General features: G+C 51.4%; 10 protein-coding genes across 10 annotated transcripts; 6 read left to right on the forward strand and 4 right to left on the reverse strand.

The window, feature by feature from the left end:
* Window positions 1-105: 105 nt before the first annotated feature.
* Window positions 106-3899, reverse strand: rgsC (putative intermediate filament protein (Mdm1); the record flags this gene model as incomplete). The annotated part of the gene is made up of 2 exons (XM_056637318.1): window positions 106-1166; window positions 1223-3899. The coding sequence occupies 2 exons, from the start codon at window positions 3897-3899 to the stop codon at window positions 106-108; spliced, it is 3738 nt and encodes a 1245-aa protein (XP_056483348.1).
* Window positions 3900-4333: 434 nt separating this feature from the next.
* N7509_012682 (bifunctional phosphatidyl-N-methylethanolamine N-methyltransferase/phosphatidyl-N-dimethylethanolamine N-methyltransferase) lies at window positions 4334-5213 on the forward strand (the record flags this gene model as incomplete). Its single annotated transcript, XM_056637319.1, has 5 exons — window positions 4334-4382; window positions 4444-4483; window positions 4548-4564; window positions 4647-5073; window positions 5141-5213. The coding sequence occupies 5 exons, from the start codon at window positions 4334-4336 to the stop codon at window positions 5211-5213; spliced, it is 606 nt and encodes a 201-aa protein (XP_056483349.1).
* A 69-nt stretch (window positions 5214-5282) lies between these two features.
* On the reverse strand, window positions 5283-5696 carry N7509_012683 (uncharacterized protein; the record flags this gene model as incomplete). Its single annotated transcript, XM_056637320.1, has 1 exon — window positions 5283-5696. One exon carries the CDS (start codon window positions 5694-5696, stop codon window positions 5283-5285), a length of 414 nt encoding a protein of 137 aa, XP_056483350.1.
* A 1312-nt stretch (window positions 5697-7008) lies between these two features.
* N7509_012684 (uncharacterized protein) lies at window positions 7009-7838 on the forward strand (the record flags this gene model as incomplete). Its single annotated transcript, XM_056637321.1, has 2 exons — window positions 7009-7461; window positions 7530-7838. 2 exons carry the CDS (start codon window positions 7009-7011, stop codon window positions 7836-7838), a joined length of 762 nt encoding a protein of 253 aa, XP_056483351.1.
* Window positions 7839-9428: 1590 nt separating this feature from the next.
* N7509_012685 (RXT2 domain-containing protein) lies at window positions 9429-11147 on the reverse strand (the record flags this gene model as incomplete). Its single annotated transcript, XM_056637322.1, has 4 exons — window positions 9429-10531; window positions 10616-10769; window positions 10880-11001; window positions 11075-11147. 4 exons carry the CDS (start codon window positions 11145-11147, stop codon window positions 9429-9431), a joined length of 1452 nt encoding a protein of 483 aa, XP_056483352.1.
* A 423-nt stretch (window positions 11148-11570) lies between these two features.
* Window positions 11571-15539, reverse strand: N7509_012686 (uncharacterized protein; the record flags this gene model as incomplete). Its single annotated transcript, XM_056637323.1, has 4 exons — window positions 11571-13336; window positions 13390-13503; window positions 13561-15175; window positions 15240-15539. The coding sequence occupies 4 exons, from the start codon at window positions 15537-15539 to the stop codon at window positions 11571-11573; spliced, it is 3795 nt and encodes a 1264-aa protein (XP_056483353.1).
* Window positions 15540-16869: 1330 nt separating this feature from the next.
* Window positions 16870-19767, forward strand: N7509_012687 (alpha/beta fold hydrolase; the record flags this gene model as incomplete). Its single annotated transcript, XM_056637324.1, has 2 exons — window positions 16870-18730; window positions 18791-19767. 2 exons carry the CDS (start codon window positions 16870-16872, stop codon window positions 19765-19767), a joined length of 2838 nt encoding a protein of 945 aa, XP_056483354.1.
* A 1534-nt stretch (window positions 19768-21301) lies between these two features.
* On the forward strand, window positions 21302-22021 carry N7509_012688 (glutaredoxin; the record flags this gene model as incomplete). Its single annotated transcript, XM_056637325.1, has 2 exons — window positions 21302-21629; window positions 21693-22021. 2 exons carry the CDS (start codon window positions 21302-21304, stop codon window positions 22019-22021), a joined length of 657 nt encoding a protein of 218 aa, XP_056483355.1.
* A 337-nt stretch (window positions 22022-22358) lies between these two features.
* On the forward strand, window positions 22359-23389 carry N7509_012689 (60S ribosomal protein uL6; the record flags this gene model as incomplete). The annotated part of the gene is made up of 3 exons (XM_056637326.1): window positions 22359-22404; window positions 22688-23169; window positions 23339-23389. 3 exons carry the CDS (start codon window positions 22359-22361, stop codon window positions 23387-23389), a joined length of 579 nt encoding a protein of 192 aa, XP_056483356.1.
* A 530-nt stretch (window positions 23390-23919) lies between these two features.
* N7509_012690 (triacylglycerol lipase family protein) lies at window positions 23920-25851 on the forward strand (the record flags this gene model as incomplete). Its single annotated transcript, XM_056637327.1, has 3 exons — window positions 23920-24000; window positions 24101-24231; window positions 24318-25851. 3 exons carry the CDS (start codon window positions 23920-23922, stop codon window positions 25849-25851), a joined length of 1746 nt encoding a protein of 581 aa, XP_056483357.1.
* Between the last annotated feature and the right edge of the window lie 49 nt (window positions 25852-25900).

Raw genomic sequence — 25900 nt, forward strand, 5'->3', positions numbered from 1 at the left:
GCATCAAAATAAGAAAAAGTCAGAAAGAAAAAGGAAAAATGGGACACGGGGACCGAGGCAAGGGGGTGGTGGTGGTAGATCTCCATCCCACCACAACCCACCACCTCACCTCCCCCTACCCCCACCTCCACCAAAAAGCACCAAAACAACCTCATCCAACACCTCAAAAGCCAAATGAGCATTAAGATGCCTATTATTAAGCGTCGCAAAAATCCTTCTGGCCGCAGCCTGCGCATTAGCCCTACCAACCACATTCCCCGCCAAATCCGGCACAAGCGTAGCAAGCACAACAGTAGCCTCAGCACGACTTTTCAACTTTTCCGCAGCCATTCGAGGCTGGAATTTGCGTAAGACTCCATCTGGCCAAAGCGCGTCCCTTGCTATCGAGATATATCTGAGCAGATTTTCATTTTGGCCTAGCGAGCGGGCGCCGTCGCGGACTTTGCGCTCTATTGTTCCGCCGAGGAGTTGGTGGAGAACGACGACTACGGCACGCCCGCGCAGCCAGTTGTTGCCGCGATTTAGTTCGAAGGTTTCTAGGAATAGGTCGCAGATTGGTTTTATGAAGGGTTCTAGATCTCTGTCTTCGAAGGCGTTTAGTTCGGCTTCGGCTTCGGCGCTTGTTACGGCGTCTTCGGTTAAAGGGTCGATTGAGCCGCTTGAGCCTAGTGGGCCTGCCGCTGACGCTGACGCTGACGCTGATGCTAGTCCTTGTGTTGCTGTAGCGGCGGAAATGAGATTCTGGCCTGCTGTTGATAATTGGTCCAGGACGCCGAAGTTGCCGAGGAAATCGTCCATTCCGTCTGCGACGGAGCTATATATGCGCGAGACGAGGTCTTTAGTTTCCGCTTCGGCGTGGGCGGTGTTGTCTGTGCGGGGGAGAATGGCGCTTTGTGAGAGGAATGCGCGCAGGTCTCGGCTGCGGCAGACTTCTGGGAGGAGGAGGAGTTGTTGGAGGTAGGATTCTAGGGCTTGGCGGCGTTTGCGGAGGAATTCTTTCTGGAGTTTCATGACCATGCGGCGGCGAGGAAATTCGAGGTGTCGCACGGATGCGTAGCTATTGCGGAGTTTTTGATGGAGTTCGTGGAATTCGCTGTAGCGGCGCGGAACGGCCCATGAGGCGGCGGGCATTTGTTCACCTGCGTTGCGTTGGACTTCGACGACATCTTCAGAGTGTTAGTTGGAATGGATGTATATGCCGCTTAGCCAAGAATGAACTCACACATAACGAACTCCCGGCCATCAGTCGGCTCGTTGCCTACCATGATTGATTTGATTCGCACAGTCGATCGACCATATAAGCTGTTGTCGCCTTCTTGGATGATATACTGCTGCCGTTGCATCTCCTTGCGGTGGACTTCTCGCTGGATGCTCGCCTTGGATTTGCGTAGGATGCGCAATTCGGCAGTGTTGTTTGTTAGCTCGGCCTTGCGGGTCAATGCTTCCACGACCGAGTCTTGAGATGTAAGTTTATCAATGTCGACTGTCAACGCTTCGATTGCCTCGGTCAAGCCCAAATCACCGGGTGCCGCTTCATGGACTTCGTCTGCAGAATCTTTATCCGCGTCGCCAACTGGCTCATCGTACTCGTCCTCGATGAACTTCTCCTGGTCTGGGAAAAGGTCGTCGTCAAAAACACCGAAGCGCCCATTGCCGACAAGACCGAGTGATGCGATGCTCTTCTTGCCTTTCTCGGTCTTCTCAAAGAGAGCATTGTCACTTAGGGGAGCCTCCGATGAATTACGAGGTGAAATTTCAGGACGATCTGGTCCAAATAGAGAGGATGAAGAAGCAACATCGGTGCTTCCTTTCAAATCGTCCACACGGGCATTCTTTGGCTCATTCGTGATGATGTCGTTTAGAGCTGCTTCCATCGTTTCAAGGACATGGCTCTGGGATGCTTCAGCCTCCCCGTTCTGCGAGTCTTTACTCAAGCTATTCGTAGACATGGCCATGTTGTCGGTGTCGTAGTCATCGTCAAACAATGGTACTGATCGGTCGGAATCAATTGACCGTCGCGGTGAATCGTCGTCGTCGAAAAGCTTGCCCATACCACGCACGTCGCTCGACGAGACGGCCGCCCGTCGAAGGTCCCTTGACGGTCGACTGCCTGGCTGCGAGCTTGTTCGTACAATGAGAGGTGGTAAAGGTCGACGCTCGGGAGGTTCGAATGTAACGGTCGGTGTTGGAGGTTTAGCCGCGGCGTTTGAGCCAGAGGCCTCATCCGACGCAAGGAATTTCCAATAAAGATCCGATTCTTTGAATTTCGGGTAGAAATTCACCTCCAGCTCTTCCAGTACGGCGGATTGCGTTGATAACACGACTCTGCGGGCCTTGCGGTACTGCTCCGCGGTCGCACGTTTCCCAGCGCTGAGAAAGGTCTTGACTGCTTTGCGAGACTCGTCGGTCACTTTCAGCTCCGGCTTGTTGAGATAAGTTTCGCTAAGAAGGGCGATGTCATTTCGATCGGAAGTACTCCATGATGTAGATGAGGGCGATGCTTCGTCCCCAAAGTCGTCCTCCAGCGGGTTGCGAAACCCGTCAACAACGATCCAGTATTGGACCAGAGACATCAATTTCTGGCGATCCATGAACTCCATAAAGTAGGAGAGGCCTGATGCCTGATGGAGCACATCCGCAAGGGCTGTCTCCTTTGCTTTGGGGGGATTGGTATGATGCGCATTCACTGCGACCTGTGGGATGGGTGGGACGGAGGGGATGCCCCCAGGGACAGCGAGATTTGCAACCTTCTGATCGAGGACTCGTTTGCCTGTTTCTAGACGTTTGAGATAGACCGGATCTTGTCCCGCGACCATACTTTCCCGCTTCAATTGACTGACAACTGCCGCGCGGAAGCGACGAGCATCTGACAGATTGTTACATCTTCTGATAGCTCGGACGAATCGTTCAAAGACACGCTCCGAATCATTGGCAGCTAGTCGCGGAAATGGCTGACCGCGCTTGGATTTCGGAGCTGGAGATGCGTGCTCATCCAGCGCAGCGCGCAGCTTGCGAACGGTCTTTCGGTCCTGCAAAGCGGTCCGTCCATATGCCTCCACCAGCTGATTCCACGTATCTGGATCAGATAACGCTGTCATGATGGGTATGAGCACCGCGCAGGATATGATTTCATGGATCAATACCGAAACGATCCTACTATTGAGGACGCTTTCTGGAAACAGCTGCGGGGAGAGGGACACGGCTATCTTTCGAAGATACTCCTGCTGCACAAGCTTGGGATCAGAGGCCGAAAGAGCCGCTGCAGGATGGAGACGACCTTCGCGGAACTTGTTGGCGATGGCCCGATCGAGCTCTTCGGATTCCGTCACATTTCGATCCAGATTGCGCCCACGGACTAAGCGCTCCGCCACGTCGAACTCCTTGAGGTGAGTGGTCAATATCGGAACGATACGCGATATGATCAAAGAGATCAAATCTTCTGCCAGCAGTCGATCTCGCAGGTTTTCGAGGGCCACGCGGATCACTCGATCGATTTCATTTGGGAAGGTCGGGTTGGGACTAATATTATGATACCACGAGGATACAAAGTCTCGCGTTATGAATGAAAACAGTTCGTCGAGTCCTTCTGACACGACAAAGGATTCGGGGTATAATGGTTTTCTTTGGTATCGGGCCGTCTTCCGCGCATTGAAGACTTCTTTGCGCCAGTTCTTGGGTGTGATGAACGCCACTGAGACATTTTTCGAACTGCGGGCATTCCCGGTAGTATTTCGGACGGTCAAGACGACGAGAGCGAGGAAACCAGCGGAGGAGAGGGCGGCGCCCAGCGCCACGGCCCATCCTAGATATCGAAGGAATGGCAGCCAACGAACCACCAGGCCCCATGCGATAAACCCACCGACGCCTGCTAGAATCAGATCGCGACGGTAAAGGGCCATTCTCCCCGGACACCTATGAAAGCTCCACGTCTCATGACGGACTCGGCGCAAGTTAGGAGTGGGAAGCTCGACTCGGCATTGGCGCGATCGACAGAGCTTGGGAAGGGAACGGCGGTGAGGAAATGTGGAGCGACTTGGAGAGATGGGGGATTCTGTAAGAAATCCAAAATCACCAGTACCGACAGGAAAAAAAGAAAACAAAGCTTCGGAATAAATACTGCAGCACGTCTAGAGTGCAAGATAAGTTTGGGGTTGGGCGTGAATCGCAGGAGTTGTTTACTTGTGGCAGGCGGTGTATAGCAGCAGATCAACGTCATTTGTTTACTTAAGCCACGATCGTCCTCAACTTGCCAGTTCCCCTCCTCTTCTGCACCTTTCTTTACTCCTCTCTTCGCTCTCCCTCTCGCTGTTGTCACTCGCCATCGCCATCCATCATGGCCAATCTTTCTGATATTGTCGATCTCTCTGCCCCGTCTCTGGCCGGTAAAACCCCCCTCGCTACCCCGGTCCATCTCCGCATTTCACATGTGACTGACCTAAACAGTATCTGCCGCGACAATTGCCTTCAATCCGATCTTCTGGAAGTAAGTCTATGCTCTATGCTTTTAATGATATTCAGTGCAGCTCATAACTAACAAATTTTCTCAGCATTGTTGCTCGCGCTGGTTAGTCGACTCCTCCCTGCCTCGACGACCTCTACTCCACTTCGTACTTTTGCGACTCGGCTAACAACGGCACCCCATATAGAGTACAACAGCCACATCCTCACTCGCATCTTCGGAGGTCCCTACAGAGGATGCTACTTCCTGGCTTTCACCATCTTCACCCTCGGAATTTTCCGTGACCATGTCTACCAAGTCGCCCTGGCAGATCAGCCCTTTTATGCTCCCGTGCACCAGCCCATCATCGGCGGTGTTCTTTTCGCTTTTGGCTCCGTCCTCGTCTTGTCGAGCATGTGGGCCCTTGGTGTGACCGGTACCTACCTCGGTGACTACTTCGGTATCCTCATGGACGCCCCCGTCACCGGTTTCCCGTTCAACGTGACCGGATCGCCCATGTACTGGGGAAGCACTCTGAACTTCCTCGGCGTTGCTCTATACCACGGCAAGGTTGCGGGTATCCTCCTGACCGCTTTTGTCTTTGTGCTGTACTGGTTTGCCCTTAAGTGGGAGGAGTGAGTTTTCCCATGCTTCACCACACACACCCTCGAGAATCCACGCTAATTGTCATGTCCCGCTTAGCCCATTCACTGCCGAGATCTACGCCAAGCGCGAGCGCGAACGCGCGAAGAAGCAGGGCGGCAAGAAGCTGTAAATTGGACATGTATCCCGGGTTGACCAGGACCTTCAACATCCACAATCCGCAGATGGCAATCTTTTTCGGTTAGACCGAGTCCGAATCCCATGACAAGCAAACACCACCCAGACCCGAACTTTCAAGTGAATTTCTCGGGGCGGGACACGGTGTTTCCCAGCACACGGATACGCTGCGCTGCGCATCCGAATCTTCAACGATGCTGGAAAAGTAGAACGATAGACCTTCCTTGTCTTGCTTTCGGTCCCCACGGTGGGCACCGAGTAAAGCTGCAGGATGGACATGCGAGCTCGCATACCCCATCCTTTTGTTATTTCCCTTACGCGACCAAAAAGAATTCTTCCTCCCAGAGCGACAAGACAACACCAGACTCTCCATTGCAACCATGACAGGCCAGGTCAGGCCAAGCCCATCGATAGTGTAACCACTCTTGCTAGTTTTGATATCCACGACACTCCTGTTCAACTGAATTTGATTGTACATATTGCTCTCGAGTATGCAAGGACTGAAGTCCTTATTTAATAATAGACCAAAATCTTGTTCAAAGGATAGTTGGCACTATAGCGTAATAGTGTATTCGAGTCATTCCTCTATGAGAACGTTGAGTACATCCAATACGTCAAGTTGAATACTGCTAGGGCAGGAGCGAGGCTAAGAGGGTAAACAGTTCCCTGTCTACTAACGCCTCGCTAGTGGTGCAGTTGGGTAGCTCCCAACTGCCGGCCTAATCCGGAGGGCGCTCTGGATGGGTACTGGTGAGTGCATGGCTATCCTTGGGCTATGCAAAAGAGGTCACAGGGGAGCGGCAGGATTCGAGCGAGGCTCCCCGACCAAGCGAGCCGGACCCGGGTTGATGTCTTTTTTTCTTTGTTTTTGTGATTTTTGGTTTAACAGATTTCTTCAATCAATGAGTCTCTTCCTTTTCATCTTTCAAAATGAAATAATTCAATACTAAGTTGCTGGTAATTGGAATATCAAGTTGTGATACTGGTGTGAAGTCTGTACTTTTCTGTGATGTTGAACCCGGGCGAGCATAGCCCCACTTATTCCCTGTTACGTCGAGGTCAACCGTTCGAAACCGGGTGCTGTAACTGACAATTACTCCCAAAAACTGATCCAATCCATATGCTTTCTGACCAACCCTCAAACACGATTCCTAAACTGCAAAAAGTGAGCCCTAGCAGTGAATACGGAAGATCGGCGCAGATATTTCCCCGTGGCGCTCTTCACGGCGCTATTTTTAGGCCTGGGGCCAGGAACACGAGGTGCCAAGCATTTGTATAGATCCAGTGCAACACCACCACTTCGGAATATTCCTCGTGCTAGTAGTAGACTTTAGCCAAATTGCGTGCATACGAGACTGAGGCTATTTTTGAAGATCATACCTTGGGGCCAAAAGGGACCAAAAGGGACTTCGTTTCATTCCGACAGTGACGCCAAACCGATCGAATCGAGCGAATTTAGATCCTCATTTCCCGGATACGATGGCAAAAAATAGCATCACTTACTTTCAAGTTCCCTCTTGCGATGATTCTATACGGGATTCACGAGGATCGGCGGTCGTTTGACTGGATTTGAATAGAGTCAAGGTAGAAAATTTGAGAACATGGTCGTAGACCTCATGGTCCTCGACTCTATAAATTGATCCTCAATTCCTCTGGTCCTGGATATCTTCATCAGCAACAGCCACTCAATCAAACCAGTAAAAGCCTCCTCGACTCCGAGTCCAAGTCTCTTTTTTCCAATTCTTTATATACATATTTACAGCCAAAACAACTTGCACTCCACATCAACCATGCCTTCTGCCAAGTTGATCCCCGTCCTCGCCCTCTCCCTCCTCACCGCACCTCTCGCCAGCGCCTACCCCATCACCGGCGATGTCGTGAACTGTCGCTCCGGCCCGGGCACCAGCTACGACGTAGTCAAGTCCTACAAATTAGACGCCGACGTCTCAATTACATGCCAAGCACCCGGCACCGACGTCAAGGGTGACTCGGTCTGGGACAAGACCTCTGACGGCTGCTATGTTGCGGATTACTACGTGAAGACTGGTAGCAGCACCTACGTTACCACCAAGTGTGACGGTGACGACAACGGGGATGGCGGTGATGGCGGTAGCTCTGGCGGAAACCTTCCCGGCCTTACCTCGACTCAGTCTAAGCATGCGAAGGATATTATTGCCGAGGCGAAGAGTGAGGATCTCGGACGTCAGGGATGTACGGCTGGTATTGCCACTGCTATTGTTGAGGTATGATGGACCCTTCTTTAACTTGTCCTTACTAGATATTTCAAGGACCAGTTTCTAACACATTCTAGTCAAACATCCTCATCTACGCTAACAGCGGCGTCCCCGAGTCTCTGAAGTACCCCCACGATGCAGTGGGCTCTGATCACGACAGTGTCGGTATCTTCCAGCAGCGCGCTATGTTCTATAAGGATATTGCGGCTGATATGGATGCGGGTAAGTCTGCTGGGCAATTCTTTAAGAAGATGAAGGGTATTAGTGGGTGGAAGAGTATGGATGTTGGGACTTTGTGTCAGAAGGTGCAGGGTTCTGCTTATCCTGATCGGTATGCTAAGCAGGTTTCGAAGGCTGAGAAGATTTGTAAGGCTGGTGGACTTTGAGTGAGGCTTTGAGTCTCAAGTTTGTTTTTATTCTTTGCTTTTTTTGGGATTTTTGGGATTTTCTGTTCCTCTGGGGGCTGCAGATTGGGAGTACAAGCTATGTAGTAACTAGACAGCGAGCAAATGCAGTTCAAGTTATTGTGAATATCACATCCTTCTACAGTATGTGGAGGCTCAGGAGAGAACTGCGTACACGAAATCACATTCGTCAGATAGTAGACTACGATGAGTGGGATAGACGTGCCCCTAGTAGGGGCTTTAGGTCGTACTAACATTGTGCCCTGAAGTGACTCTCCTATATAACTAGCAGGTCTGATTCAGTCTAATATTTACCAGGGTGTAGTATATTGCCACAGTGCATTCAGCACTGAATTTCAATTGGAAATCTCAAGACTAATTGCTGAGAGGGTCGCTCCCAGTCCTTCCAGTCTTCCTCGCCATTGAGGATTTTGGCAACGACATCTGGCAATTTGAGGTTGAGATCTGGTAGTTGGGGTATATTGAGGTCACGGTGGGGGGCTCGCCTGTTACGCTGACGTAGGTATAGTATTACCTGACCTTGGGAAAAAGTGGTGTCGCTAAGAAATGGTGTCCTTAGGGCCACTCTGTTATGCTCCTGGTATTATATAATATTAGCTCCGCTCGACATAGTTGTCGTTTTGCCGCTCCCGGTTGACGTGAAGTAGAGTAGTGAAAGTTATTTATCAAGTACTTCTAGGCTCATCAATCCAAGGACATTTTAATTAACGCATTAAGATCCCTTTATACTAAGAACTTTCTCTACCAGTTTCCAAAAGTGGAGTCGAAATTGAAGTTGAAAATAAATGGTGAATTGAGTGCGCGGGACTGCTTTGAAAAGTCAGCGTCTCGTTCGTGGGAGGATATGCGCTCTTGCAATATTCCCTATTGCGAAGATGGGGTATAAAGAGGTTATGCAGCAATATCATCGTCTGAAAAAGATTTAGTATCTGCCAGTAAGCAACTTGAAGCAGAACTAAACTCGAAAACTCGCTAGGCAAAAGTTCGCGGTCAAAATATTGGGTATTGCAATGGTTGAAATTAGAAAATCCTATAGAAGACATCGAGAATCCCAATTTAAATGTCGTTCATATGCCTAAAAACTCTCTACCGGAAACACCTGGGCAGAAATGGCCTTGGGTAGCTTGGATCTACTTTCTCTCACTGCTCTGTACATTACTATCTATTAGCAATAATCCCTACAATTAAGAAAGAGAAGTACAGAGCGAGCAGTCCAGTACATAATATAAAAACGATGAGATTGGTACATTCACTATTTCATCTCCAAAAAAGGGTATATCGACACCGCGGGTTTCCTGGGTACCTGAGATGCACCGCCATAGATCGATCAAACACCAACACCACCAACACCACGCTATGAGACACGAAGAGAAGCTAAACAAGGGAGTAGAGACGGGACACGGGACAGGGACAGGTAGAGACAGAGACAGAGAACCAAAGAAAATAAGAACCAGGAACGGGTCCCTAGGGTAGAAACAAGGGGCCGAGATAGGACCAGGCTGACAAAAAAGGCGCGAAGAGAGAGAAAGAGAGAGTTGACAGAGCCTATAGCTACTGCCTTCTCCCCCTCCCCCTCTTCACAGTCGTCCTTGCCTCATCAACAGTCTCAGCCTCATCCTCATCAGTCCCCTTCTTAAGATCCTCATTCTCCGCCAACCCCCATTTCTCCCGATCATACCAGTCCTCGCCATCACTCATTTCCCCCACATGACCCTCAGCCTTACACCACTCCAACACATCAGACTTCATGCGGAAAGCGCGCAACAGCAAGTCGAGCATATGCTCGAAGCCACGCACCGTCTCTTCTTGTTTCTGGATATAAGACCACAGCAGACGGCGCGTTTCTTCGGCTTCGGCGGGGGGCAGGCCGAAATTCGCGTCCGGTCGAACGTCTTCGGGCATTAGGAAGAGTGGGTGTGGATTGGGTAGTCCGCCGAGTGTGTCTGTGGATGACATAGGTGATCCTCCCGGGTTGTCTGCATTGTTGGCTTGGGCGCGTGTCGTCATGCGGCGGGGTGGTTCTGGGGAAGAACCATCATGCATTTCCTCATCTTGCTCCTCGGTCTCATTATCTTGTACGTTGTTTGCATCAGTTCTCTTGCTTCCGTTGGTTTCCACTTCCCGCTTCCCGCTGGCTTCTAGACCCGATTCCTCGGCGCCTGTTGGGTGTTGTAGGAGGTCTGAAACTGTGGCATCGGCCTCTTCGGATTTCAGGACCTTCAGAGGCTCATTCGTATCAGCGTTGAGGGACGTTTCCGCCGATGCTAGAGGGATTTCCGCCATCTCGACATCTTCATTGTTCGCGCTGGCTTCGTGGTTCGTCTCGTTTTGTGCTTGTTGGGCGTTGAGATCACCGTTCGCATACGGCTCGGTTCCATTTTGTCTTTTTTGCTTGGCGGACGCGCTTTGCCTGTCATCACGCGGCTCAAAGATGAAGCGATCTTCCCCGGTTTCAACAATACCGCAGGGAATCCATCCGCCATCACCTAAGAATTGGCGATGCAGATTTCGTGCCCGCCACAGTAGAGCCCTTTCCTGTCGCAGCTTCTCTTCGACGGCTAGGGTCATTTGCTCGAGGGCTTCGGATGTATAGGGCTGAGACATGGAGGGATGAGACGGGAGTTCGGAGGGGTGTTTCAAAGGGCAGAGGAGTGCTGCGCAAGAGAATGGTCAGTCTTTTTTTCTCTCTTTCTTTTTAAGTGAAGTTATCCCTCTGGGTATTTCAAGATATAACGAACTTTCCAACGTGATCCCCGAAAACGGATTCTCTTCAGCGGCCGCAGCGTCGGCCTCAGAATCTTCATCCTCCTCTTCAAGTTCATCGCCTTCGGAGTCATACCGAATTGGATTGCGGTGCAGGATGTAACGTGTATATCCGGCGTGATCGATTTTCTATTCATATCCAGTATTGTCAGCGTCTTTTCTTTTGCAAGACAGCTCGGCAAGACGTTCTTCTCTCCCGCTCGCGCTGTCAAGAAGTCTTCAAAGAAACCACCACGCACCTCTTTATAAAACTCTTCCGCATTGATATATCCCATCGCGCCTTCACTGACGAATTTCGCATTCGCATGCATTTTGTTGCCGCGGTTGGTCGGTTGCGTGATAGGGTCATCTGGACCCGAATCTAGCCGGGGAGAGAAGATCTTAGCGATGCCAATACAATGTGGTTTTGCGGTGAGTATGAGAGAAAGTCTTACCATCGCGCTCGCGGCGCAGGGCTCGCTTCATGCCGATAATTGTATCGGCGATCAAGGCTGCTTGTGTCGCCATGGTTGCGAGATTGTTGCCCACGAGGTGGATCAGATCAGATCAGACACGGTCAGCGCGTGGAGGGGGGAGGGGGGAGGCGGTGAATGCAGGAATTCTTTGGAGATGCCACTGATGTGGTTCCAAAGAGGTGGGTCACTTCCAAGTAAAGAGTGGGGGAATGAGAGGCAGGTAGAGTAGGAAAAGAAGGAAGTTGATGAGAAGGTCGTACTGGGAGAGAAGCGGCAGAACAATCCTCCACGGGGAAGTGACGAAGCTCCGGAGCTGCGATAAGGGGCACGTGACTGGGCCTTCAGTATGGATAGTTCGTTAGTACACTAGCAGTTACATTATTACATTATTGTAGAAAAAGGGATTAATTGCCAATAAGTAAATTTCTCATGATATTCAACAAGAAGGTGGGCACTGGGGAAAAGAAAAATCTATCTAGTCATCTGCATCGACCCAAACCAAAACCCCCTTCTTATCAGCCCGCATCTCACCAGTGGGCAGTACCCGCAGTGTCTTATTGAAGTATGTATCAACAACCACCAATTGTGGTTGAATCCAAAGTCCACGTTTCGCTGCCAGTATATTATACCGCACAGTGTGTCTGCTTAGCGGGACCAGTTGGATGACAGTTGTCTTCGGACCACTAAAGGCGAAGTATTCACTCGCTTCCATCATCAAGTTAAAAGTCAGGAAGTGGGTGGATGGATTCTCGAGTGTATATTCCAGATGAATCAAGCCGGGCAGCTTAGTCGAAGGCGACGATGAGGCCAGGACTCTTGGTTCGCCCATCGGAACGACGAATCGAGGTATCTCAAGCACACTAGTTGTGGTGGTGGTGTTGGCAGACTCCTCTACGCCTTCGGGAGAGATACGGCGCCAGGTGACCTCCAAGGCAAAGCTGAGAGCTGTGGGTCGGCGGTCACCGAGGAGTTGTTTCTGAATATCGAGGAAGAAATTGGACTCGCGGAGCTCTTCAGGTGAAAGATGGGGCGCCTCTGCACTGACGAGAACTTCCGACTCGATGTCGCAAACGGCTCCAATGCTTAGGTCCAGGAGTTTCAGGGCCATGTTTTCAATCACGAGAGGTTCCAGGGCGAAAGATACCACTTTAGAGTTGAGGCACCATTTCTGTATCAAGCCACCTGGCTTTGAGCCAGTCTCGCCAACCAATTCGTCACTGACGGAGAAGAAGTCCGGCCAGGGGAGAGTGTGAATGTGTGGGAGGAAGTCGTAATTAGCTTCGAAGGGTCGGACGAACGATAGCTCCACCGTGATTGTCTTTATGATGGGTGTTTGCACATCAGAAACAAGGTGATAGATGGTGGAAACTTCTAGAGAAAACTTTGCGGCGTCCTGGGTATCGGCCAGCACAACGGAAAGCTCTTTGTCCATTCCACGATCTAGTAAACCAACGGTTCGACTGATAAAGTGAGAAACACCTTCGGTAGGGGTACTTGTGCCTGACTCTATTGGTTCTGAGTTGCTGTCCGCATCGGACCATTCAAGCTTCGCTGTAGATTCGGGGGCACCGAAGAGTCTGATCTCGGTCGATACCTCGGCACCCTCATCTTCCTCATTGTGAATGCCGATATTCAATAGCACCCGCTCGTTGGTATAATATGTGGTTCGGAGGTTCGGGGTCGAGATACGAATCTTGGGTGGCTTAGGCATGATTTTACAGCGTCCTGTGTCTCGGTCTTTGCCTATCCTTCTGCGAGATGCTCCCTTCTTGGTTTCTTGCCACCAATAGGATTGACGCTCAGTATTATCCGTGATCACGTATGCGAGATCAAACTTCTCCTCCTCAATGTGTATCGCTATGGAAGCCACTTGGGCATCTCCAGCCTCGCGTGGGATGCAAGTCAGATTGAAGACCTTGGTCTGTGACGGCCCAATAGTCAGATCTGCTATTCCAATGAGAGTAGCCAGGCCGCCTGTTGGAGATTGAAGAGATGAGCTGCCCGGATTGCTGGGCTCTCGGAGGGATAACGATGAGATACAGCACTGGGTCGCTGTGTCGGAGTCTTCATTATTGTCGGACTGAATCTTCACCGGTCGGAGACATCCTTCAAAGACAAGTTTGACCTCGGAAAGCTTGATTGGTGCTGAGTTTGGCTGGGCGCAGGATGAAATAATTAGCTGGGCTTGTAAAGGCTCGCCAACATTGCCTTCTGATTTCTCGAAGACGAGAGACGAGGTAACTGGATGAAGTCAGCAGGTGCATTTTCCATGTGCAAAATTTGCTTGTACTCACGGCTAGTCATGACATCTTCGGCCCGAAGAACGACGGAGGGCTTGGGTTTCTCCAAGGGAAAGCTCTCAAGGCTCTTATGGATATCATAATGCCATGCAGGTCTCGATGGGAATGCTTGAAATTCTCAAGTTAGTATGTGTGTGTCAAGGTAAATCCCTACTCGTCACTCACCCTTGTTTAGAAGTTCCCAGTCCACCTTCAAGACAGTCTCTTGGTCTTGAGTTTTCAAAGCGCTTTCTCTCAGAGCCCAACCAAAGGCTTCCATCAACTGCCACCAGCCAGATCGACGCCAAGTGAGCGTCGCCCAGTGCGGATATAGAGCCTTGTAGGCCTCGGCCCATGAGCCGATTCGAATGTATTCCTGTGCAATCTCGAGGCTCAAACTCTCCACTTTGCGATTTTGGTGCCGTTTGGCGAATTCCTCAAGCGCCGCTTTCAACGTACTTAGTATTAAACTTGAGTGGTCGAATCCAATCTCTCCAGGTTGAGGGTATTCTTGGTTCGGAGCCGGCGCGAGGTATGTATCGTACATATAAGATTTGCTCCCAATTTGAGAGGCGGGGGATTGACCCGGGGGCAGTCGATCGTCGTCAGGAATCTGACCAGCAAGCGTTCGCCGAATCATGGTATGCTTTGCTGAGCGGTACAGCCAATAGCCCTCGTGGTGTAGTTGTTCCCAGGGGTTGACCCGTTCAGGATTGGGAATGGACTTTTCGGGTACACTGAATATCGATGGCGCCTGCGCCGGGTCGATGACAGATTCTGGGATGTGGAGAGATGAACCCGCTCGGCGGATAAGCTGGGCCATCACCATTGACCATCGTGCTTCCCAAGCCTCCCATCCATAATTCTTGCTACCCTTCCCCCTTCGGTTGACGATGCCTTTGGTCTGTATTCTGTGGTCGGCCCAAAAGCGAGTTGCAGCAGTAGTCTGACCCGTCCAGAGTAGACAGCGGATGATGCGGATGGCAAGCGCATCCCCCAACAGGCGCGCATCGTTGAAACGAGCATCCCAGCCCGCAATGTTCTCAAACACCTCTTGGCCGAATAATGTTTCATATGCACTTTCGTAATTTCGACAGGCTGCATCCATCTCTTGCCGAAACTCGGCCAATATACCAAGCTTGAATTCATAACGAACATTCCATCCTTGTAGCGAGAGAGTCTGAGAAGTGCCGGTGGTTGGAGGTGCAGTCGGGGGTGGAATCGTACTCCTATTACGCTTCCGCCGAGCATGCTTTGACAGGTCCCGGTAGTACTCCACAACGGTTGGTTGTAGCAGAGAGAATAATGAGCTCACAAAGTCCGTCAACTCCGACGTCGTGGCATCCGGTGGGATAACAAAAATGGACTTTTGGTCCAAATTTGTTGCTCGCCGAATCCCGGCCACTCGGTCATCGATTTCGCCGTCATAGCCTCCGTCACCCTCTTCGGATATCAGAACAGCCACAAATCGCGTCTTGTATTCAGAAGCTGCCCATTCCTTCTTCAAGCTATTAATTTCGATCTTCAGTTGGTTATCGCGCAGCGAGTTCATATTCGGGTCCAACGAGAAAGGGAAGAAGTTAAGCACCGCTGCAGGGACAAGATCCTGGTGCTTCGTCACCCACAACGGGGTGAGCAGGCCATCGGGAAAGGTAGGCGATCCGGGGGACAGCGGTGAGATGGGTGAGTGAAGCACATAAGGTGTTCCTGATCCGTGGGCATTGGTCTCCGAGTCGACCGTGGGGCTAGCGGGGGAGGAAGTTTGCGGGGGGTCGGCTTTGCGCGGTGGAAGTTTATAGGACTACAGGAGTGACATGATGTTAGCAGAGTCCGCGTCTCCAAGGGCTCCCCGAGACAAAACCTACCCGACCAGTGCTTTTAATTTTATATCCAATGCGTGGGGCAGATTGATTTCCATTGGGACTCGGACTCTGACCCGCCTTCCAGGGCATCTGTGAGCCATCCTCGGCCAGCAGAACTCGCCGCAGCTCCTCCGCAACAGCCCCGCTCAGCGGAGGGAAGTCGGAGAAGATATGGTGACCCCGCTCGGCGAGCAAGGGGTATTCGAGGAGGGATTCATTGGCCTCCTCTGGTCCTGCTTCGAGTCCTGAAAGCAGGACCAAAGGGAGGTTGTGATTGACGTAGTCGTCTGGGTAGGCGTCCATTGCGGACGATGGGATTGGGTTGGAGAGCTGAATCACCGCATTTCTTTTGGAATGACCAGTGGAGTGTGGTATATGGCTGATGGCTGGTCTGGTCTGGTCTCAGCTGGATTGAGCTGCCTGTGATCTGAAGGAGCTTGAACTTGCAACCAAGGAGTGTAGTAAATAGAGAGGGGAAGGTGGTTGAGTGTACGAGTACGGAGCAATGCGGTGCCAAGCTGCCACGAGCATCGAGGACATTCTGCCGGGCGGTCACGGGCGGGCGCGGTCGCGTGGTGTAAACAGTGGGATTATATGGGAGATATGGAATATAGAATAGATGGAATGGGGGGAGAATAATGAGAATTAGACATACTGGTATAATTAGACTGTCTAGATTATGTATATAGATGAGTTCTGGGATAATGTGGCTTGTAAGTAGATATATTACGAGAATTCAAGTCTGATACACTTGGTGGTGGGAAGTATGGACCACCTTAGCAGTAGAAATATATAGTTCAAGTATGTTCTGGGAGTACTCTGCCCAACTGCCGAGGTGCATACCTAGGTAGGTATTACTTTTTATTTTGACTGTAGACATTCCCGGCAGATCAATTTGAATGCCATGAATATTTAGTAGTATTCAATCTGTATATACTATTCTGTAGTACTCAATATCAAGGCTATCTGCTCATCTCCGAGATCGCCGATCGCCAGCCTCAGGCTTTCCAACTGGAGGTTGTCATTCTGCATTCTGCAGTCCACGTGGATTGCTGACACCACAGTACTATGTACTAGTATAGCATACTAGTATTACTGTACTAACTATAGCAGGTATAGTAAATCCCTTTATTCCGTGACCCAACTAAACACGAGTAGTACCCATACCCATATCTCACGAACGCGATCGCTATCCGGCCTTCCCTTTTCGGAGAATCACAAACGAGTGGGAATTAGGAAATGGGAAATTGGGATCCATTCGAGTGGAGCTGAAGGCGCAAACGCTAAAATGCCCCCCCAGATCGTATGAAAAACTTGGGATGAGATCTCCTGAATAACTCCGAGTCCCAGGGCCCTACTAGCATTACACTCTTTACTGTTCACTCTTTACTCCTTCACTCCTTTACTCCTCCTGTTCCAAATATACCTTATACCCTTACCCTCCAGGGGCCCTCCTTATCACCACCACCACCATCACCCCACCGCAAGGGGCCTCAATCCTCATCTCATCTTACAGATCATGCGCCTGACCTACCCACCATCCTGCATATCTGGTTGATCCCGATTCTGGAAACAAACCCTACGTGCTATCATATTCCGAGTCATATCCCTAGACCCTAAACTATTGAACGCCATGCATCTAAACGAAGGCGCGCCCGCGCCTAAACCCGCCGAATCCGCCCTCCTCAACCGTCGTCGCCGTCGCAAATCTCTCCCTGGCCGCGCAAAGGGCTCCAGTGCCGATCCAACCTCGCCAGAAGTCATCTCGTCGCTCATCTCCTCCCTGTCAACCATCTCCGTACCGCTCAACTCGCATTTCGACAACGTGCCGCGCATTGACTCCAAGGACTCCAAAGATTCCGATCCTGGCTTGCCCGAAGTGCCTCATACTGCGCCGTGTTTCTCCGTTCCTCCTTCCAAACAGTATGGCCATGGTTATGGCCTCGGCATGAACTTGGGCTCCTTTGCTCCGCTGGAGGAATCCCCCCACGACAACAACAACAACAACCCGTTCTTGCACCCGGATGATGCTGCTTCAGCCCCTGTCATCCGTATGGCCAGAGCGCCGCCCTCGCCCAAATCTCCCAAATCCCCGCGCTCGCCGAGATTTAAACCTTTCAAACGGGACGAATCTGCCAATCGTCCGGCCTCACGAGACTCCTACACCTCCGTCCGAACAACAAACGAAGACACTGCCTTTGGCACCATCAGCACCGAACCAGGTCCCCGCCTGTCCACGGCCGTTAGCATTGCATCGAACAGCTCCGCGGGGCGTAAAAGTTTAAAGGGGTCGTTTGGTCAGTTTGGACTGTTGAAGAAGGCCTCGCGGGAGTTCGGGAGTGATAAGGACTCATCGAGCGACCGCTTGCGCAAGACGAATAGTCTGAACGATACCGTGCGCCACAACATTCCTCGGAGCAGAGCTAGTTTGAGATCCATGCATTCCATGGCGGATGTGGCCGAGGAGGCGGGTCTGAACGGACTCAAGGAAGAGCCGAGTGATGGCATGGCAGCAAGCACTCCTCCTCGGGACCTACAGTCGATTCCAAGCACCCCTGATAATCACAACCCCGGTGGTATTGGCAGTGGTCGGATTATCCCCACACGCGATTCTTCTCTGCGACATCGACACAGTCAATCCTCAGGCTCGAAGCAACGGAGGTCCGCCCGCCACAGTCGATATCCATCCAATGCCAGCAAAGAATCATCCAGTGCGGAAAATGGGCTACCGGGTTCAAGCAATGATGCGGAGCAGGTGACCAGGAGGATACAGCAGCTGAAGGATCAGCAACAGAGGATCAAGACGGAGTTGGAGTCCGACGACACTCCTGGCAAATCTGTACGGGCAGCGACGGCAACACCCACACCCACAAAGCCAGTCGAGGTCTCTCGCAGCACTAGCCACCTCGATCAGGGACGTACAGTTCAAAATGGAGTCAAAGCCGACCGACCAGTGAATGACAGCGCGCCATCTCCCTCGATTATGACAGGGAAGAACCGCACAAGTAGAACTGGGGCCCCACTGGCATCGAAACCCACCAATTTCTCTCCACAAATGTCCAAGATTCCATCCGAAAAGTCCGAGCACGAGAATCGATATAGGCGATCAGCGGAGCCTGTTAACCCCACCAAAGGTCATCGCCGCACGCCATCGGGTCCGACGTCCACCCATCGCCCTTCATTCAATAACGAACGGCCTTCCAGTGCCGACTCCATCGATCTGGCCGTTGACGATTATATCTTTTCTCCGAAGTTGACGCAGCGAGTGCCTCACCCGACTACTGGCCGTTCTATCGCATTCTCTGAGGTTGGCAATCCCAAAGGTCACGTTGTGCTATGTTGTCTTGGAATGGGTCTCACCCGGTACCTGATGGCCTTTTACGACGAGTTGGCCCGGACTTTGAACCTGCGTCTAGTTACTCTCGATCGCCCGGGCGTTGGTGAAAGTGAACCACATCGAGTTGATGAGCCAAGTACTCCCCTCAGCTGGCCTGGTGAGTTGTTTTCCCGAGAGGGGAGAAATCCGTGATGTTCAATTGCTAACCTAGTACTAGATGATGTTGCCATTGTGTGTAATTATCTCCGAGTAACCAAGTTCTCCATCCTCGCCCACTCAGCCGGTGCAATCTATGCCCTTGCCACAGCACTTCGAATCCCTCAACATATCCGCGGCCGCATCCACCTTCTAGCGCCATGGATTCCTCCATCCCAATTATCTACCATCGGATCTCAGAAGGAACCCGCACCCACCAATGCAGTTCCTTACTCCCAACGAATCCTCCGAGCCCTCCCAACCTCCCTCCTAAAGGTCGCCAACACAAGCTTCATGAGTGCGACTAGTGCCAGCATCACGACAAGTCTACCCAAATCGCCCAAGCGATCAAAGCGCAAGGCAGCGAAAGAAGCCAAAGAAGCCAAAGAGGCAGCGGCCAATGCAGAAATCCCACCCGTACCCATGATACCCAATATCGAAACCGTCTCTCGGAATAACTCAGAGAATCCCGCACCACTCGGGGGAGCTGGAGCTGGAGCAGGAGCTATGAGGTCATACTCAACACCCACCCACCACGCCTCGTCCAGGAAGAGCGACGCCACGCTTGGCTCGCGTGCCAAATCCCCGGAAGAGGAACTTGAACGCCAACAAGACTACGATACACGTCTTACACACCGGATCTGGGAACTCGCTACTACCAATGCGAACCCGGCTGTTGATTTGTTGATTTGTCTGGAACGTCGTCAGACGATTGGGTTCCGATACGTGGATATTACTCGGTCTGTCGTGATTCAACACGGTAGTAAAGATACCCGCGTACCTGTGGATAATGTCCAATGGCTGGGTAAGACTATGCGTCGGTGTGAGGTGCGCATTCTTGAAGGCGAGGGACATGGTTTGATGGCTTCTGCTTCGGTTATGGGTAGTGTCTTGACTGAGATTGCTAAGGAGTGGGAAGATTGGACGACTATTGTTCAAGGTCGGCGCAGAGCGACTGCCAGTCATGCTGCGCGACCAGGTCTTTCTATCCAGACCTGATTCTTGCAATAATGGCCATTAATTGGCTATGGTTATCCATCGACCGTTGACATTTACCCGGTATTGCGAACAACGCAATACAAAACAAAAGCAACTCTTATAGAGTAGCGCGAGTGATGCACCCACTCGACCCTGCTTGACCCTGGCGGTCCCGTCCCCTAATCATCTTACCTTCCTTTTGACATCCTATCCCATCCCATCCCATCCCATCAGCCATGACTGGATTATGGCTGAAAACTTGACCCTGTTTTTCTTTCCCATTCGCTTTATTTACCCTGACCCTGACCCTGAACTACCCTACCCTACCCACATACAAACAAACAACCAGACACACACCCCTGCATAAACCTAATATTGACCGATGTACGCCCCGTCTATGGATGTTCTGATTCATTCAAGTTATCATGTGGAGAGAGACTCGGACAAGTATACTTGTACTGTTATTTAGCATAATACCCAATGTCAGCATCTAATTTAATGATATTTAATAATTTTTGCGGATTTCATTAGTAGATGGTTGGTCTGTAGTAGGTGGAACTACTAATACTTACTCCCTACTCTTACTAGTAGTAGTTTGGACCTCCACTGGCAGTATATATTTCTGAGACATCGAGGGTCAACTTGCTACTACCACCTCCACCCTTTCAGACTGACAGGTTCCCACTGGCACTCTGAGCAGATTCGAGAAATACGTAGTAAATACTAGCTGATTCATACCACCACTAGGTAGTACTATATAGTAACTTGAAAATCATTCATAACTTTATAATAACTGCCAGTGGGCAACCCAATGCCAAGCCACCAGGGATACCACCAGAGCCGAATGGATAAAACCCCTGGAGGGGGCCGGGACTGCCCCCACTTCTCCTGAGAACTGCCAGTGGCACTAGGACGGATTTAAAACAGAACAGGGTCACGGTCTCACTTATGCACCCTCGTATGAATACCTATTCTTGGATTGGACAGAACTTGAACATTATTCATTATTCTCTCGCTTAATTACTGCTAGTATACGATACTAGCCAAGCCGCATTAAGCTTGAGCGGATTTCTTGGCGTCACGTTTCGCCTTTCGCATTGGCGCGTCGCTACGGACCTCGGGAGTTTCCATTTATCATCCTGCCAGTGCCAGTCTTGGAAGGCTGGACAGTCCAAGCAACACCATCACCACAGCTACAATTACCACCTGCCAGTGCCGCTGGCCACCGTTTTAGCCGGCAAACTTCCAAGAACTCACAGCCAACCCCTCCGCGATGCCATCCCAACGGCGCGTCCGCGTAGCGCTGATCGCCGTCGTGGCGATCGTCTTTTTATTCTTTTACTACTCAGTACAGTCGCCCTTCCCTGCCTAGCCCAGCCCAGCCCAGCCCTGTTCTCTCGTCCAGATACCGGTACTACTGTACCCGGGCGGACAGGAGACTCAATCCCCTCGCCTCGCATCACATCACACCGCATAGTACTAACATTATCTCTCTCACCAGGGCGAAGCAAGCAAGATCCAAAACCAAGATTTCTACAAGACAACCCTAAACGCCATGCGCGCGAAGGAAGATGCCAAGAATGCGAAACCCCAACAACCCATAATTCGGCCCGGTGATGCAGACGCGGATACAGAGCGGCCCGCTGTGCCGGTGGCGAAGGGTGGGAAGGGCACTGGTAGTGAGCAGGTGAAGGCGAAGGTGCAGGAGGACGAGATGGAGGAGATTCCTATTGCTGGACGGACGAAGATGACTGTGCCTAAGATGAAGGATCAGGGTGCTGTGCAGGGTGCTGTGCAGGGATCTGAGAAGAACGATGAAGAGGTTGTGGTTGATCATACGGAGGCGAAGAGTGAACTTAATGATATTTTGAAGAGGTCTCCCAGTATGTTCTTTCCCACTGTCTACTGCTGTGTGAGTGACTGACTAACCCGGCTCTACTTTCTAGTAATCATCTTCTCCAAATCATACTGTCCCTACAGCAAAAAGGCCAAGCACATTCTGCTAGAGCGATACGCTATTTCGCCGAAGCCGTTTGTCGTCGAATTGGATCAGCACCCGATCGGTCAGAAACTGCAGGATCTTTTGGCGCAGAATACTGGGAGAAGGACGGTGCCGAATGTTTTGGTTAATGGGAAGAGTATTGGGGGTGGTGATGATATTGCTGCTTTGGATCATAATGACGAGCTGGTCTCGGCGCTCAGATCGATGGGTGGGAAGTGGGTTACTGATGTGAGGCATTTGCCACCTCCGGCGGCAGCGGAGGATCAGCTGTGAGCAACGAGCAGCGAAGTGAGCATCATCTTCATCTAGCGTTCTGTGTACATACCGTCCAGTATAGTTAATAGCGTATGTATGCAAACAAACCACGTGACAGAATACCCGAACAAATATGCCAAGCCAACTTATGTCATCTCGTGGATGCCCCATGTCACCTGATGATAACGATAAGAACCCTATACGCGCTAACCAGATCTGGCCGTAAGCGACCCGGCGCACAATCCCGTGACTTTGGTGCAAATTCGCAGATGGTCCACTAACTCCTCCAGCCCGATTTTATCCTCCCGACATCGACAATTCAACCCCCTCGGCCAACAACACCCACGCAGTCAAGATGCGGTACATTCACTCCGAGGAACGGCTGCCCATTCCGGACAATGGTGAGCTACGACTTTTTTCCCTTTCGATCGCCGACGAGAGACGGTATATGCGTGGTCGCACTGGATAGAGACAATTGTGAATTTGTGGATTTCGATATTGGACATGGAAGAGGAGGCACCAGGTCGACTACACAAATACCGTTTCTGCAAGAGGGGGAATCAGACGAGAACAGCGAAGAGCAGAGTGCTATTCAACTTCTCGTCTGGAGGCATTGGGGCAATTTTTCTTTTTATCTTACTATGCTCTTCTGAGAGATGATCTAATTTTTGTTTCTCCCCACAGTCAAGGTGAACATTCGTTCGCGTGTTGTCACTGTCGAGGGCCCCCGCGGCAAGCTCGTCAAGGACCTCTCCCACATCGCCGTCACCTTCGGCCGCCCCGAGGAGAAGGTCATCTCCATCGAGCTGCACCACGGTGCCCGCAAGGGTGTCGCTACCCTCCGTACCGTCCGCACCATCATCAACAACCTGATCATCGGTGTCACCCGCGGCTTCCTGTACAAGATGCGTTACGTCTACGCCCATTTCCCCATCAACGTCAACGTCGAGAAGAACCCCGAGACCGACCGCGCTGAGGTTGAGATCCGTAACTTCCTCGGTGAGAAGTACGTCCGCCGCATCACTGCCCAGCCCGGTGTTGAGATCTTCCCCTCTCCCAACGTTAAGGATGAGCTCCAGCTCTCCGGTAACTCCCTGGAGGGTGTCTCCCAGAGTGCTGCCGACATCCAGCAGATCTGCCGTGTTCGCAACAAGGATATCCGTAAGGTGAGTAACAGATTTGTTTCGCTTGGTTTCAGTGGTTGTCATTGCGCTTGCGCTTGCGATTGCAAATACAAATACAAATGCAAATGCAATCGCAATCAGCAATTCGCTGAATGCCCACCTCACCCCAGTCATTTCCCATCCGTGCAATATACTAACTCTCCCTCTCCAGTTCCTTGACGGTCTGTACGTGTCGGAGCGGGGCAACATCATTGAGGAGTAAAGAATGACGCTTGGGTTCGGGTGTCCGGGAGAGTTCCTTTTTAATTTCGCCTACTTGCATATAGGGAAGCAAAGCGGAATGACAAAAAACAAACGACTTGCAAATTCAAAATTTCCCTTTGATACGTGTACGAAGCAATGTAGCGATGCAAGTACGAATCCATTTCTAGTATTGTGCCTGAGTAGTGTGTTCTCTGTAATACTTGTAATTCCTACTAGTATCTGCATGATGCTCTGATGTGGTGAGAGCGGCCAGTGCGACCCGTTCGGTTCTGCCAGCCTTGGTAGCTCAGCTCAGCTCGCCCAACATTTACTACTTCACTTCAACATTTCCCCTCACCTGCAGCTCCAACTTCCAGCACTAGCGTTGTGTTATCTTTGGGTGATGCCCATACTGACACATCCGATTAGAGCGCCCCTCTCTTGACCTTTCCAGAAGTGCGCGTGACGCCATAGCATGTGAAAGCGCCGGGCTTCTCCCGGCCGCTATTTTCGACCTGGAATCGCATTTCTATTTCTCAATCGTGCACTATGGCTTGGTGGCTCGGTCTGTATAGCATGCTGGCCTCAATGTTCAGCATGTTACTGGACGTCGCGCAGTTTTGGCGAGAGGTGAGTGAGATTTGGACCTCGGGCCAGAAGTGGGCTGCCTAGCTGGCTGCCGGGCTGCGACTGCTCAATCTAAGATGAATCGCATGCTGACAATCTATAGAAATTGTTTTCATGGTGGAAGTCCAAGTCGCCGCGCAGTCGATTGTTCCATACTCTTGCGACAGCACAGACGTACGAGGAGTGGGAGGAGGCCGCCTTTGAACTGGACGAGCTTCTAAGTAAGGACCTGTGGTATGTGTTGACAGACGTTATTGTTGGGAATCGCAATAAGAGGCCGAAAGAACCAATGAACCGCTGGCTGATACTCTCACACACAGGCGTCAGAATCCTGTCAGTCGACACTATGACTATCGACTTATCCTCGGCCGCTTAGAGGCCTTGATGGGCGCACGCGAGAGCGAGGATATCTTAACTCTGGTCAACCTGCTTCGCTCTGGACTCGTTCGCAATCTAGGCAACATCACCTCAACAAAGCTTTTCACTCATGCCTATGCCGGTACCAAGCTTCTCATTGATGACTATATCACGCAGGTTGCGCTTTCCATTCAGTATGTGACCTCGCTGCAACCTGCGCCCGTGCACGCGAGCAGCTTCACCTCGCAGGCCAAGCTCGAGCTCCTCCACGATACACGCCAGGCTTTTGGACGAACGACCCTGCTTTTGCAGGGCGGGTCAGCTTTTGGTCTCTGCCATCTTGGAGTTGTGAAAGCGTTGCATCTCCAAGGACTTCTACCTCGGATTATCACTGGCACGGCAACTGGGGCCATGATTGCCGCTCTCGTTGGGATTCATCCGGAAAATGAACTGTTGCCCCTCTTGAACGGAGATACCATTGACCTTTCGGCCTTTGATCACTGGCAAAAGGACCATCCTGCCTCCGAGGGTTGGATACGAGTTTTCTTCCGACGCATGATGCGATTTGTTCGAACTGGTCATCTCTTCGACATGGGACTACTGGAGGAATGCGTTCGCGCTAATGTGGGCGACCTGACCTTCGAAGAAGCCTACACCCGATCAAAGCGCATTCTAAACATCACCGTTGCCACGGCAGGAAAGACAGGCTCGCCCAATCTCCTGAACTACCTCACAGCACCGAACGTGCTGATCTGGTCTGCAGCCGCAGCCTCCAATGCCTCCGCCTCTTCACTCATCACCTCCCCAGTAACCATCTACTGTAAAGACGAAACAGGTTCAATCGTCCCCTGGCCTCACACCGAAGACATCGTCTTCCGGCCCTGGAGACATGTGAACTACAACGACGGCGAATCACCACTCTCACGAATATCAGAACTCTTCAACGTAAACCACTTCATCGTCTCCCAAGCCCGTCCATACCTAATCCCTTTCCTCCGATCCGAACTCAACCTCCTCGACCGCCACCAAACAGGTTGGAACAATCTTTCCCGCTCCCTAATGCGTCTCGTTCTCGCTGAACTCCGCCACCGCGTCCGCCAACTGGACTACATCGGCCTCCTCCCCGGCTCAATCAGCCGCCTCCTAATCGACGAGACAATCCCCGCCCCAAATCTAACTCTGGTGCCTGACCTCGCTGTCCAAGATCTATACAATCTCTTCCAGCGCCCGTCGAAAGAACGCGTTGCGGACTGGACCTTGAAAGGTGAACGGGGCGTTTGGCCTGCTATCAGCGCACTGAAGGTTCGCGAGGCGGTTGAAATCGAACTTGATAGGGGGTATCAGCTTGTTCGGAGGCGTCGACCTAGTGATGCTTCTATCCCTCCGGCACGTCATTCTCCGAATGAGGGATTGCCTCGTCGGAGGAAGAAGGGGATGCGAGTGGCGAGGAGAGTGCGCAGCTGGCTGTTACGGATGGTAATGAATGAATTGAAGTGAAGTGAATCGAATAGATTGAGGATGTCATTCACGTCCCTGTTTCTCTACA

This window comes from Penicillium cosmopolitanum (assembly GCF_028827165.1).
Source record: "Penicillium cosmopolitanum strain IBT 29677 chromosome Unknown utg000011l:1.0-3548175.0:1.0-3550911.0, whole genome shotgun sequence".
NCBI lineage: Eukaryota > Fungi > Ascomycota > Eurotiomycetes > Eurotiales > Aspergillaceae > Penicillium > Penicillium cosmopolitanum.